Consider the following 14,871-nt stretch of genomic DNA (forward strand, 5'->3'; position numbering starts at 1 on the left):
AATGGAAGTTGCATTGGGCTAAGTATCTCAGATAAATCTGGCGCCTGAGGCCAACAACAGACAGCTCTGCTGGGTTCCCTTATGCTCTGTGATCCACATCCAATGCTCTCTGCTTAACCTTTACAGGGGAATTGATCTAAACCGAGCCCACATCTGAAGCTTCGATTAATCAGTCTGTAGATGCTGATCTGCGATCAATCACTCTGTTATCTCACCTTCAAAAAGGACAAGAGACGCGAGACATTTACCAGACATATTTATTCCATCCTCATCATCAACATGGAACAGCTACAATGATAAGACACTCTGCATTCCATCAATATTAAATGTCAGCGATATGAAGACACACACATGATGATCTGGTGGAACTGAACACATTTGTGATCAGTTTACACATTAACCAATCATTAATCTACAGAATGAATCCAGACGTGTCCAATGGAGGCTGGATGTTTTGCGACTATGTTACAGCTACTGCACTAACACCTCCAGTCCACCCAGTAAAAACTGGGTTTGGCTCACACTGATGGACGGCGCTGCTGTTGGGAGATCAGACAGAAATCCTGGAGCCGGCGAGGAGTATAAACCGCACCTCAGTTGTTTCCGAGCTAAGCTGACTTGTTACGTCTCCTCCTCAGGCTCTAGTGGTGCAAGCAGCCAGAAGAAAGACGAAGTGCCTCGGGGGTACGAAGGGGTTACGGCGAGATGAAACGGCAGCTCAGAGGCAGGATGTGGTTCATTAAGTGCTCCGTTCTCAGAGGAATCTACACTTTTATACGTTCTTTATTTCATCTGAGCTGTACAGTAGTATTATTAGGCGTGGCAGCAGAGTACGTCCCTTTGTCTCTGCGTATGGACATGCACTAATGCAGTGGACACAAGAAAATCCCTCTCTCATATTTTCCTTTCCTCTCTCTCAGTTAAAAGTTGTTTTAATGTCAATTCATGTCCAGAAGGAGAGAAGTCCCAGTAAATATGAGTGGCTCATTTGCTGCAGGCTGGGCGGTCTGTTGGGAGGGGGGGGGCAGACTTCTGTTAGGTTTCTGACCTAAAGGGGGAGTAAAGAGGAGAGGGAGTCAAGGTGGGAAACGTCTCTGAGCCTCACCCCCGTCCCTCCCCCCTCAGTTCTCTCCCAGTTTGAGCCGAGCAAACTCATTGGCCATCTGTAGTGCCTCCTGCAGGTTCTGTGTGTTCTTGCCGGTGGCCTGGGCCGACATGTCCTTGCCGCCTCCTTTGCCGTCCAGCAGGGGGCAGAGCTCCTGAACCCACTCGCTGGCCTTGAGGCCACGGTTGGCCACGTCCTGCAGAGAGGAGGAGGTGGAAGTCAGATCCGAGGAGCTTAAGACGGAGGCGCTCGGCACGTATGAATGAGAGGATGATACCTGGGGGACTTGGCACAGGCAGGTGATCTTTCCAGCGTCTGGGTCTACGGTGAAGAGCATGGCGGCTGTCTGAGGGGACTGCGACTTCAGCAGCTTCAGAGATTCGTTCAGCGCCTGAGAGAGATGGAGGGAAAGAAGGTCACAGAGGGAAAGTAGGACAGGAGAAAGGAGGACACGCAACGAGAGCGGATCGGGGTCAGGAGGGAGCGACGTGCCGCGGAGCTGATTCCTTCCATGGTGATAAAATAATGACACAAACCGAGAGCAAGTTACAATTATTTACAGCAGTGTTTCTCAATCTACCACCGCCCTGCATGGTTAACCCTTGAGAGGTAACCCTGCAGAGGTAACCCGACTCCAACGCACCTGAATAAATGAGCGAGCTGACAAACATGATGAGGAGGTGTGTTAATGTGATGGAGGTGTGTGGGAGTGGGAGCAGGGTAGTGGTGCCTGAGGAGCAGACCCTGATTTCCAGCAAGCAGAGGAAATCTTCATGCAGCTGATAAATAAAAACCTTTCTGAACTCCGACATTCAGCAGGATGTAACAAGTCGGCAACGTTTGGAGGAAACTGATGTTTTTCTGCCTTGTTGTTTGATACGAACACAGATCCCCCCTTTCACACCGATTTAGTTTTATTTCATTGCCTTTTATCTGAGTTTTCATTTTATTTAGTATTTTTTTTAATGTAATTTTATTGGCTTCAGTGAGAGAGGCCGGTTCCCTCGGTGGGAGGCCGGTTCCCTCGGCGAGAGGCCGGTTCTCTCGGCGAGAGGCCGGTACCCTCGGCGAGAGGCCGGTTCCCTCGGCGAGAGTCTGGTGCCGGTGCCCTCGGCAAGAGGCTGGTGCCCTCGGCGAGAGGCTGGTGCCGGTGCCCTCGGCGAGAGGCCGGTTCCCTCGGCGAGAGGCCGGTTCCCTCGGCGAGAGGCCGGTTCCCTCGGCGAGAGGCCGGTTCTCTCGGCGAGAGGCCGGTGCCGGTGCCCCCTCGGCGACAGGCTGGTGCCCTCGGCGAGAGGCCGGTGCCCTCGGCGAGAGGCCGGTGCCATCGGTGAGAGGCCGGTTCCCTTGGCGAGAGGCCGGTGCCGGTGCCCTCGGTGAGAGGCCGGTTCCCTTGGCGAGAGGCCGGTGCCGGTGCCCTCGGTGAGAGGCCGGTTCCCTCTTCGAGAGGCCAGTGCCCTCGGCGAGAGGCCGGTTCCCTCTTCGAGAGGCCTGTTCCCTCGGCGAGAGGCCGGTTCCCTCTTCGAGAGGCCTGTTCCCTCGGCGAGAGGCCGGTTCCCTTGGCGAGAGGCCGGTGCCGGTGCCCTCGGTGAGAGGCCGGTTCCCTCTTCGAGAGGCCAGTGCTCTCGGCGAGAGGCCGGTTCCCTCTTCGAGAGGCCTGTTCCCTCTTCGAGAGGCCAGTGCCCTCGGCGAGAGGCCGGTTCCCTCTTCGAGAGGCCTGTTCCCTCGGCGAGAGGCCGGTTTCCTCTTCAGAGAGGCCAGTGCCCTCAGCGAGAGGCCGGTTCCCTCGGCGAGAGGCCGGTTCCCTCGGCGAGAGGCCGGTGCCCTCGGCGAGAGGCCTGTGCCCTCGGCGAGAGGCCTGTGCCCTCGGCGAGAGGCCTGTGCCCTCGGCGAGAGGCCGGTGCCCTCGGCGAGAGGCCGGTGCCCTCGGCGAGAGGCCGGTGCCCTCGGCGAGAGGCCGGTGCCCTCGGCGAGAGGCCGGTGCCCTCGGCGAGAGGCCGGTACCCTCGGCGAGAGGCCGGTTCCCTCGGCGAGAGGCCAGTGCCCTCGGCGAGAGGCCAGTGCCCTCGGCGAGAGGCCGGTTCCCTTGGCGAGAGGCCGGTTTCCTCGGCGGGTATTCCGGCGACCTCGGTGAGAGGCTGGCCACCTAGGTGAGATTTTGTTAAAGTGGGTAAATCTCAGAACTGCAGCATTTTCACACGAGGAAGCTGGAAACCGAGAGCATGATGGGAAACAAAGCCACAGATAAAAGCAGCTGGCAGCTCAGTCAGCTCCTCTCAGTGATGATGTCCACCGTTCAGTCAGAAATTAGAAGGTCTGCAGGATTCAGTGTCAGAGGATCACACGGCTCTTTGACACAATGAAGGTCTTGCTGTTTTCTCAGGCAGAAGAAGAAAAACCAGCCCTGACTTGTACCTTTGCTGAGGCTCCCGTCTCCATCTCCATGATGAGCAGAGGCTGGTTGGGGTTGTTCTCGATCAGCTCCTTTGTCTTCTCCAGGACTCTCTTCTGGATGTCGGCCTTGTAGCTCCGGTCCAGGTCATCCATGGTCTTCTTCAGGCCCTTCAAGGTTTCCCTCATCTCGTCTTTCTGCCACTGAGAGATGACCGCCGTGCCGATGGACTGCAGAGAAGACACAGACGTTGACCCGGCAGTGCCGAGCGGCTCCGAACTGTTTCCAGCTCAGAAATGTTCTTTACCTCCGTCATGTCGGCGATCTCTTTCTGCACGTCTTTATTCGGGGACGTCTGCTGCTTCACTTTGTGTCCCAGGGCGGACAGGGACTGGCGCAGGGCATCGGCTTTCCTTTGGGCCTGAAGAAAAGCACACCAGTATCCATGAGAGACAAATCCAGCCATACTGGAGGCGTGCAGACATTTCCCAACCAGAAGCAGCCGTTTTCCTGTCAGAAACTTCCAGAAGTTGCCTGAATTTTCCTCTGCACATGCAGCTGGATGTGCGTGCATCAGCGAGTGTAGGTGTGTGTCCTGACCTTCTGGGCCTCTGTTCCCGTCACCGCGACGATGCGGCGGATGCCCTTAGCGATGGCCTCCTCTGAGACGATGACAAACGGCGCGGCGTGAGCAGAGTTCTGCAGATGGCTGCAGATAAAAAAGGTACATTACCAACCGGACAACCGCAGCAGGCAGATGAGAAAGACGGCGAAGAGGAGAAAATATCACAGAAACAATCAACTCATTTGTATCACAGAACCAAGTGTAGCACAATGTGCTTTACGGAAACCTAATGAAAGCAATAAAAAACCGTGAAGTCCCTTCATGTTCCACACAAACTCTGATGTTGTAAAGATTTTATTCAGAGGGTCACAAGAGCTCTGATGGGATGGGAAGACCTTCCCATGCGGGAGAAAGGAAGGAAAAAAGGAGATAATTCAGCTCCAGAGGAGATAACAGGACTAAAACAGAAATATTTGTGTAGTCCCACTTTATAACAATGTCACCTTAGGACACTTTGCACACCCTTCCTAATGAAGGAAAACCAGCTGACTGCATCCAACCCGCCATTCTGAGCAGCACGAGGCGACAATTACAAATAAAAAACAAATGTTACTCTGAGGTTTGGTTCACTAAACATAACCTCATTCATCCACATTACAGGCAAGTAATTCCTGCAAATTACAGGAAAAATAAAATTAAGTCAGGCTGACATAAACAGTTCAGGCATTTACCAACATGAATAATTAAAAGGAATAAATAAATAAATAATAAATAAAAAGGTAAATTAAAATTAATAATTTTGATGATAATAGTTTTACTTCGCAAGGTTTAATGAAATTATCTCCCCTTCAGAAAACCTGCGAGTTCTTAGAACTGATAAATCAGCAGAATCGAGGCCATTAACCCTCTAAACCCTGAAGCAACATACTAAAAGCAGGTAAAAAGAAAAAAAGAGTCATAAATAACTTGCAAACAGCAGAAAAGACCGTCTGCTGTTGCTGCGGTGGCGTTCCTCAGAGCAGAAACGGACTCATTTCCTCACAATGACAAAGAATTCTGGAAGTTTTTCTGCATTTCCTGGTTGGTCAAACAGCAACAGAAGAGATAAACGGAAGTGATTAAAGACGAGAGAAAGGTAATGTTATGCTAGTTAACACTGCGGCGTGCCGAGAACAGATATCGTCAGCTGTAACGTGATTGGCTCTCATCAGGGAGAAGTTGTGACCTTAAAATAAAAATCAGTAAAAAAAATGTGCTGCTCTGGCTGCTGCGACATTTCTTATGGAGACCAGAGAGTAGAACGCTGCAGCAGAAACTACAACAGAACATGAAGGAAACAATAATTTACTAAAACCTGAGGCAGCACGAGCTGCAACAACAACAAGACTCATGCAAACATCTCGTCCTGAGCCACATGCAACGCTTTAAGGACCAAATAAAAACAAACTTCTGGTTCTTTTCAGGTCTTTTAAGCAGAGAAATGCAACTTCTTTCTCTGTTTACTGAACAGCTGCCATGTTGCATCCTGATGTGTAAAACATACTGAGGTCACGGCGGGAAGTCGCTGACAGAAAAGTCTTCATCAGCTGTGAAAGAGGAGAGGTTTGGCTTTAAGGTGAATTTAGCAGGCAGTGAGAGTCAGCAGAGCGAGTCTAATTGCTGGATCGAGTTTGACAAAATGTCTGAGTCCTTCTTTGTGCAGTGACACGGTCGTCTCAACATTAAATCCAATTAAAGCTTTCCACTTTATAACAACGTCTGGACAACCGGCGTGTCTGAAAACATTCAGCTTCCGTCCGTTCAGACGCAGCCTGGCTGGAGGACCAAGCCGTGTCTCCGTGTGACAGAGCAGCGAGCGTGAGTCAGGATGGAGTCACGTCGCGGCGAGATGAATCAAACCAAATAAGGAGCAGCGCAGCTCTGTTTCCACCCCCTCCTTTTATACGTTTCTCATGGTTTGTTCCAGATTATAAACATGGATTTACACATGTCGGAAGAAAAGCTGCATGTCTTTAAAGCATCGTTGGGAAGTGTGTTTTTCTGTGTTTAGTCCTGGAACAGGTCAGATCCATGCAGGACTGTGTGTGTTTTATAGTCCTGGAACAGGTCAGATCCATGCAGGACTGTGTGTGTTTTATAGTCCTGGAACAGGTCAGATCCATGCAGGACTGTGTTTGTTTTATAGTCCTGGAACAGGTCAGATCCATGCAGGACTGTGTGTGTTTTATAGTCCTGGAACAGGTCAGATCCATGCAGGACTGTGTGTGTTTTATAGTCCTGGAACAGGTCAGATCCATGCAGGACTGTGTGTGTTTTATAGTCCTGGAACAGGTCAGATCCATGCAGGACTGTGTGTGTTTTATAGTCCTGGAACAGGTCAGATCCATGCAGGACTGTGTGTGTTTTATAGTCCTGGAACAGGTCAGATCCATGCAGGACTGTGTGTGTTTTATAGTCCTGGAACAGGTCAGATCCATGCAGGACTTTCTGTGTGTTTTATAGTCCTGGAACAGGTCAGATCCATGCAGGACTTTCTGTGTGTTTTATAGTCCTGGAACAGGTCAGATCCATGCAGGACTGTGTGTGTTTTATAGTCCTGGAACAGGTCAGATCCATGCAGGACTGTGTGTGTTTTATAGTCCTGGAACAGGTCAGATCCATGCAGGACTGTGTGTGTTTTATAGTCCTGGAACAGGTCAGATCCATGCAGGACTGTGTGTGTTTTATAGTCCTGGAACAGGTCAGATCCATGCAGGACTGTGTGTGTTTTATAGTCCTGGAACAGGTCAGATCCATGCAGGACTTTCTGTGTGTTTTATAGTCCTGGAACAGGTCAGATCCATGCAGGACTGTGTGTGTTTTATAGTCCTGGAACAGGTCAGATCCATGCAGGACTTTCTGTGTGTTTTATAGTCCTGGAACAGGTCAGATCCATGCAGGACTGTGTGTGTTTTATAGTCCTGGAACAGGTCAGATCCATGCAGGACTTTCTGTGTGTTTTATAGTCCTGGAACAGGTCAGATCCATGCAGGACTGTGTGTGTTTTATAGTCCTGGAACAGGTCAGATCCATGCAGGACTTTCTGTGTGTTTTATAGTCCTGGAACAGGTCAGATCCATGCAGGACTGTGTGTGTTTTATAGTCCTGGAACAGGTCAGATCCATGCAGGACTTTCTGTGTGTTTTATAGTCCTGGAACAGGTCAGATCCATGCAGGACTGTGTGTGTTTTATAGTCCTGGAACAGGTCAGATCCATGCAGGACTTTCTGTGTGTTTTATAGTCCTGGAACAGGTCAGATCCATGCAGGACTGTGTGTGTTTTATAGTCCTGGAACAGGTCAGATCCATGCAGGACTGTGTGTGTTTTATAGTCCTGGAACAGGTCAGATCCATGCAGGACTTTCTGTGTGTTTTATAGTCCTGGAACAGGTCAGATCCATGCAGGACTTTCTGTGTGTTTTATAGTCCTGGAACAGGTCAGATCCATGTAGGACTGTGTGTGTTTTATAGTCCTGGAACAGGTCAGATCCATGCAGGACTGTGTGTGTTTTATAGTCCTGGAACAGGTCAGATCCATGCAGGACTGTGTGTGTTTTATAGTCCTGGAACAGGTCAGATCCATGCAGGACTGTGTGTGTTTTATAGTCCTGGAACAGGTCAGATCCATGCAGGACTGTGTGTGTTTTATAGTCCTGGAACAGGTCAGATCCATGCAGGACTTTCTGTGTGTTTTATAGTCCTGGAACAGGTCAGATCCATGCAGGACTGTGTGTGTTTTATAGTCCTGGAACAGGTCAGATCCATGCAGGACTTTCTGTGTGTTTTATAGTCCTGGAACAGGTCAGATCCATGCAGGACTGTGTGTGTTTTATAGTCCTGGAACAGGTCAGATCCATGCAGGACTGTGTGTGTTTTATAGTCCTGGAACAGGTCAGATCCATGCAGGACTGTGTGTGTTTTATAGTCCTGGAACAGGTCAGATCCATGCAGGACTTTCTGTGTGTTTTATAGTCCTGGAACAGGTCAGATCCATGCAGGACTTTCTGTGTGTTTTATAGTCCTGGAACAGGTCAGATCCATGCAGGACATTCTGTGTGTTTTATAGTCCTGGAACAGGTCAGATCCATGTAGGACTGTGTGTGTTTTATAGTCCTGGAACAGGTCAGATCCATGCAGGACTGTGTGTGTTTTATAGTCCTGGAACAGGTCAGATCCATGCAGGACTGTGTGTGTTTTATAGTCCTGGAACAGGTCAGATCCATGCAGGACTGTGTGTGTTTTATAGTCCTGGAACAGGTCAGATCCATGCAGGACTTTCTGTGTGTTTTATAGTCCTGGAACAGGTCAGATCCATGCAGGACTGTGTGTGTTTTATAGTCCTGGAACAGGTCAGATCCATGCAGGACTTTCTGTGTGTTTTATAGTCCTGGAACAGGTCAGATCCATGCAGGACTGTGTGTGTTTTATAGTCCTGGAACAGGTCAGATCCATGCAGGACTGTGTGTGTTTTATAGTCCTGGAACAGGTCAGATCCATGCAGGACTGTGTGTGTTTTATAGTCCTGGAACAGGTCAGATCCATGCAGGACTGTGTGTGTTTTATAGTCCTGGAACAGGTCAGATCCATGCAGGACTGTGTGTGTTTTATAGTCCTGGAACAGGTCAGATCCATGCAGGACTGTGTGTGTTTTATAGTCCTGGAACAGGTCAGATCCATGCAGGACTTTCTGTGTGTTTTATAGTCCTGGAACAGGTCAGATCCATGCAGGACTGTGTGTGTTTTATAGTCCTGGAACAGGTCAGATCCATGCAGGACTGTGTGTGTTTTATAGTCCTGGAACAGGTCAGATCCATGCAGGACTGTGTGTGTTTTATAGTCCTGGAACAGGTCAGATCCATGCAGGACTTTCTGTGTGTTTTATAGTCCTGGAACAGGTCAGATCCATGCAGGACTGTGTGTGTTTTATAGTCCTGGAACAGGTCAGATCCATGCAGGACTGTGTGTGTTTTATAGTCCTGGAACAGGTCAGATCCATGCAGGACTGTGTGTGTTTTATAGTCCTGGAACAGGTCAGATCCATGCAGGACTTTCTGTGTGTTTTATAGTCCTGGAACAGGTCAGATCCATGCAGGACTGTGTGTGTTTTATAGTCCTGGAACAGGTCAGATCCATGCAGGACTGTGTGTGTTTTATAGTCCTGGAACAGGTCAGATCCATGCAGGACTTTCTGTGTGTTTTATAGTCCTGGAACAGGTCAGATCCATGCAGGACTGTGTGTGTTTTATAGTCCTGGAACAGGTCAGATCCATGCAGGACTTTCTGTGTGTTTTATAGTCCTGGAACAGGTCAGATCCATGCAGGACTGTGTGTGTTTTATAGTCCTGGAACAGGTCAGATCCATGCAGGACTTTCTGTGTGTTTTATAGTCCTGGAACAGGTCAGATCCATGCAGGACTGTGTGTGTTTTATAGTCCTGGAACAGGTCAGATCCATGCAGGACTTTCTGTGTGTTTTATAGTCCTGGAACAGGTCAGATCCATGCAGGACTTTCTGTGTGTTTTATAGTCCTGGAACAGGTCAGATCCATGCAGGACTTTCTGTGTGTTTTATAGTCCTGGAACAGGTCAGATCCATGCAGGACTTTCTGTGTGTTTTATAGTCCTGGAACAGGTCAGATCCATGCAGGACTTTCTGTGTGTTTTATAGTCCTGGAACAGGTCAGATCCATGCAGGACTTTCTGTGTGTTTTATAGTCCTGGAACAGGTCAGATCCATGCAGGACTTTCTGTGTGTTTTATAGTCCTGGAACAGGTCAGATCCATGCAGGACTGTGTGTGTTTTATAGTCCTGGAACAGGTCAGATCCATGCAGGACTGTGTGTGTTTTATAGTCCTGGAACAGGTCAGATCCATGCAGGACTGTGTGTGTTTTATAGTCCTGGAACAGGTCAGATCCATGCAGGACTGTGTGTGTTTTATAGTCCTGGAACAGGTCAGATCCATGCAGGACTTTCTGTGTGTTTTATAGTCCTGGAACAGGTCAGATCCATGCAGGACTGTGTGTGTTTTATAGTCCTGGAACAGGTCAGATCCATGCAGGACTTTCTGTGTGTTTTATAGTCCTGGAACAGGTCAGATCCATGCAGGACTGTGTGTGTTTTATAGTCCTGGAACAGGTCAGATCCATGCAGGACTTTCTGTGTGTTTTATAGTCCTGGAACAGGTCAGATCCATGCAGGACTGTGTGTGTTTTATAGTCCTGGAACAGGTCAGATCCATGCAGGACTTTCTGTGTGTTTTATAGTCCTGGAACAGGTCAGATCCATGCAGGACTTTCTGTGTGTTTTATAGTCCTGGAACAGGTCAGATCCATGCAGGACTGTGTGTGTTTTATAGTCCTGGAACAGGTCAGATCCATGCAGGACTGTGTGTGTTTTATAGTCCTGGAACAGGTCAGATCCATGCAGGACTGTGTGTGTTTTATAGTCCTGGAACAGGTCAGATCCATGCAGGACTGTGTGTGTTTTATAGTCCTGGAACAGGTCAGATCCATGCAGGACTGTGTGTGTTTTATAGTCCTGGAACAGGTCAGATCCATGCAGGACTGTGTGTGTTTTATAGTCCTGGAACAGGTCAGATCCATGCAGGACTGTGTGTGTTTTATAGTCCTGGAACAGGTCAGATCCATGCAGGACTTTCTGTGTGTTTTATAGTCCTGGAACAGGTCAGATCCATGCAGGACTTTCTGTGTGTTTTATAGTCCTGGAACAGGTCAGATCCATGCAGGACTGTGTGTGTTTTATAGTCCTGGAACAGGTCAGATCCATGCAGGACTTTCTGTGTGTTTTATAGTCCTGGAACAGGTCAGATCCATGCAGGACTGTGTGTGTTTTATAGTCCTGGAACAGGTCAGATCCATGCAGGACTTTCTGTGTGTTTTATAGTCCTGGAACAGGTCAGATCCATGCAGGCTGTGTGTGTTTTATAGTCCTGGAACAGGTCAGATCCATGCAGGACTTTCTGTGTGTTTTATAGTCCTGGAACAGGTCAGATCCATGCAGGACTGTGTGTGTTTTATAGTCCTGGAACAGGTCAGATCCATGCAGGACTGTGTGTGTTTTATAGTCCTGGAACAGGTCAGATCCATGCAGGACTGTGTGTGTTTTATAGTCCTGGAACAGGTCAGATCCATGCAGGACTGTGTGTGTTTTATAGTCCTGGAACAGGTCAGATCCATGCAGGACTGTGTGTGTTTTATAGTCCTGGAACAGGTCAGATCCATGCAGGACTTTCTGTGTGTTTTATAGTCCTGGAACAGGTCAGATCCATGCAGGACTTTCTGTGTGTTTTATAGTCCTGGAACAGGTCAGATCCATGCAGGACTTTCTGTGTGTTTTATAGTCCTGGAACAGGTCAGATCCATGCAGGACTGTGTGTGTTTTATAGTCCTGGAACAGGTCAGATCCATGCAGGACTGTGTGTGTTTTATAGTCCTGGAAAAGGTCAGATCCATGCAGGACTGTGTGTGTTTTATAGTCCTGGAACAGGTCAGATCCATGCAGGACTGTGTGTGTTTTATAGTCCTGGAACAGGTCAGATCCATGCAGGACTGTGTGTGTTTTATAGTCCTGGAACAGGTCAGATCCATGCAGGACTTTCTGTGTGTTTTATAGTCCTGGAACAGGTCAGATCCATGCAGGACTGTGTGTGTTTTATAGTCCTGGAACAGGTCAGATCCATGCAGGACTTTCTGTGTGTTTTATAGTCCTGGAACAGGTCAGATCCATGCAGGACTGTGTGTGTTTTATAGTCCTGGAACAGGTCAGATCCATGCAGGACTGTGTGTGTTTTATAGTCCTGGAACAGGTCAGATCCATGCAGGACTTTCTGTGTGTTTTATAGTCCTGGAACAGGTCAGATCCATGCAGGACTTTCTGTGTGTTTTATAGTCCTGGAACAGGTCAGATCCATGCAGGACTTTCTGTGTGTTTTATAGTCCTGGAACAGGTCAGATCCATGCAGGACTTTCTGTGTGTTTTATAGTCCTGGAACAGGTCAGATCCATGCAGGACTGTGTGTGTTTTATAGTCCTGGAACAGGTCAGATCCATGCAGGACTGTGTGTGTTTTATAGTCCTGGAACAGGTCAGATCCATGCAGGACTGTGTGTGTTTTATAGTCCTGGAACAGGTCAGATCCATGCAGGACTTTCTGTGTGTTTTATAGTCCTGGAACAGGTCAGATCCATGCAGGACTGTGTGTGTTTTATAGTCCTGGAACAGGTCAGATCCATGCAGGACTGTGTGTGTTTTATAGTCCTGGAACAGGTCAGATCCATGCAGGACTGTGTGTGTTTTATAGTCCTGGAACAGGTCAGATCCATGCAGGACTGTGTGTGTTTTATAGTCCTGGAACAGGTCAGATCCATGCAGGACTGTGTGTGTTTTATAGTCCTGGAACAGGTCAGATCCATGCAGGACTTTCTGTGTGTTTTATAGTCCTGGAACAGGTCAGATCCATGCAGGACTGTGTGTGTTTTATAGTCCTGGAACAGGTCAGATCCATGCAGGACTGTGTGTGTTTTATAGTCCTGGAACAGGTCAGATCCATGCAGGACTGTGTGTGTTTTATAGTCCTGGAACAGGTCAGATCCATGCAGGACTTTCTGTGTGTTTTATAGTCCTGGAACAGGTCAGATCCATGCAGGACTGTGTGTGTTTTATAGTCCTGGAACAGGTCAGATCCATGCAGGACTTTCTGTGTGTTTTATAGTCCTGGAACAGGTCAGATCCATGCAGGACTGTGTGTGTTTTATAGTCCTGGAACAGGTCAGATCCATGCAGGACTTTCTGTGTGTTTTATAGTCCTGGAACAGGTCAGATCCATGCAGGACTGTGTGTGTTTTATAGTCCTGGAACAGGTCAGATCCATGCAGGACTTTCTGTGTGTTTTATAGTCCTGGAACAGGTCAGATCCATGCAGGACTGTGTGTGTTTTATAGTCCTGGAACAGGTCAGATCCATGCAGGACTTTCTGTGTGTTTTATAGTCCTGGAACAGGTCAGATCCATGCAGGACTGTGTGTGTTTTATAGTCCTGGAACAGGTCAGATCCATGCAGGACTTTCTGTGTGTTTTATAGTCCTGGAACAGGTCAGATCCATGCAGGACTTTCTGTGTGTTTTATAGTCCTGGAACAGGTCAGATCCATGTAGGACTGTGTGTGTTTTATAGTCCTGGAACAGGTCAGATCCATGCAGGACTGTGTGTGTTTTATAGTCCTGGAACAGGTCAGATCCATGCAGGACTGTGTGTGTTTTATAGTCCTGGAACAGGTCAGATCCATGCAGGACTGTGTGTGTTTTATAGTCCTGGAACAGGTCAGATCCATGCAGGACTGTGTGTGTTTTATAGTCCTGGAACAGGTCAGATCCATGCAGGACTTTCTGTGTGTTTTATAGTCCTGGAACAGGTCAGATCCATGCAGGACTGTGTGTGTTTTATAGTCCTGGAACAGGTCAGATCCATGCAGGACTTTCTGTGTGTTTTATAGTCCTGGAACAGGTCAGATCCATGCAGGACTTTCTGTGTGTTTTATAGTCCTGGAACAGGTCAGATCCATGCAGGACTGTGTGTGTTTTATAGTCCTGGAACAGGTCAGATCCATGCAGGACTGTGTGTGTTTTATAGTCCTGGAACAGGTCAGATCCATGCAGGACTTTCTGTGTGTTTTATAGTCCTGGAACAGGTCAGATCCATGCAGGACTGTGTGTGTTTTATAGTCCTGGAACAGGTCAGATCCATGCAGGACTTTCTGTGTGTTTTATAGTCCTGGAACAGGTCAGATCCATGCAGGACTGTGTGTGTTTTATAGTCCTGGAACAGGTCAGATCCATGCAGGACTTTCTGTGTGTTTTATAGTCCTGGAACAGGTCAGATCCATGCAGGACTGTGTGTGTTTTATAGTCCTGGAACAGGTCAGATCCATGCAGGACTGTGTGTGTTTTATAGTCCTGGAACAGGTCAGATCCATGCAGGACTGTGTGTGTTTTATAGTCCTGGAACAGGTCAGATCCATGCAGGACTTTCTGTGTGTTTTATAGTCCTGGAACAGGTCAGATCCATGCAGGACTTTCTGTGTGTTTTATAGTCCTGGAACAGGTCAGATCCATGCAGGACTGTGTGTGTTTTATAGTCCTGGAACAGGTCAGATCCATGCAGGACTGTGTGTGTTTTATAGTCCTGGAACAGGTCAGATCCATGTAGGACTGTGTGTGTTTTATAGTCCTGGAACAGGTCAGATCCATGCAGGACTGTGTGTGTTTTATAGTCCTGGAACAGGTCAGATCCATGCAGGACTGTGTGTGTTTTATAGTCCTGGAACAGGTCAGATCCATGCAGGACTGTGTGTGTTTTATAGTCCTGGAACAGGTCAGATCCATGCAGGACTTTCTGTGTGTTTTATAGTCCTGGAACAGGTCAGATCCATGCAGGACTGTGTGTGTTTTATAGTCCTGGAACAGGTCAGATCCATGCAGCAGAGTCGCTGCAGGCGCAGCATCAACCAGAAGCGGAGAGTGATGGCGTGCACCTGCAGTGGTTCCACTAACAAGACAAGCTGAACTTTTCCCACTAAAAACAGAGCCAGCAAACATCTCATGATGTTGCAGTGAATCCACAGCAGAACAGGCTCATCTGCTTCTGTAGACTCTGCTGCTGGGAACCAGCCGACCGCTGCAGCGTTCCTCCAGCAGCTCTCTGCTCCCAGTAAGACCCCGTCAGATGGCCCAGCATGACGACACATTGCTCCCTGAGC

General features: G+C 48.5%; 1 protein-coding gene across 1 annotated transcript in view; it reads right to left on the reverse strand.

The window, feature by feature from the left end:
- Window positions 1–252: 252 nt before the first annotated feature.
- The window catches only part of aars1 (alanyl-tRNA synthetase 1), a 37,407-nt gene continuing 22,788 nt past the window's right edge, over window positions 253–14,871 (reverse strand). Inside the window, exons 16-20 of the mRNA XM_079256089.1 lie at window positions 4,095–4,203; window positions 3,802–3,915; window positions 3,518–3,724; window positions 1,383–1,496; window positions 253–1,301 (exon numbers count right to left, since the gene is read on the reverse strand). Of these exons, the coding sequence (XP_079112215.1) occupies window positions 1,122–1,301; window positions 1,383–1,496; window positions 3,518–3,724; window positions 3,802–3,915; window positions 4,095–4,203 (724 nt within the window). The 3' untranslated portion in view covers window positions 253–1,121. The remainder of the gene's footprint in view (window positions 1,302–1,382; window positions 1,497–3,517; window positions 3,725–3,801; window positions 3,916–4,094; window positions 4,204–14,871) is intronic.

This window comes from Telmatherina bonti, assembly GCF_933228915.1.
Source record: "Telmatherina bonti genome assembly, chromosome: 2".
Classification (NCBI taxonomy): domain Eukaryota; kingdom Metazoa; phylum Chordata; class Actinopteri; order Atheriniformes; family Telmatherinidae; genus Telmatherina; species Telmatherina bonti.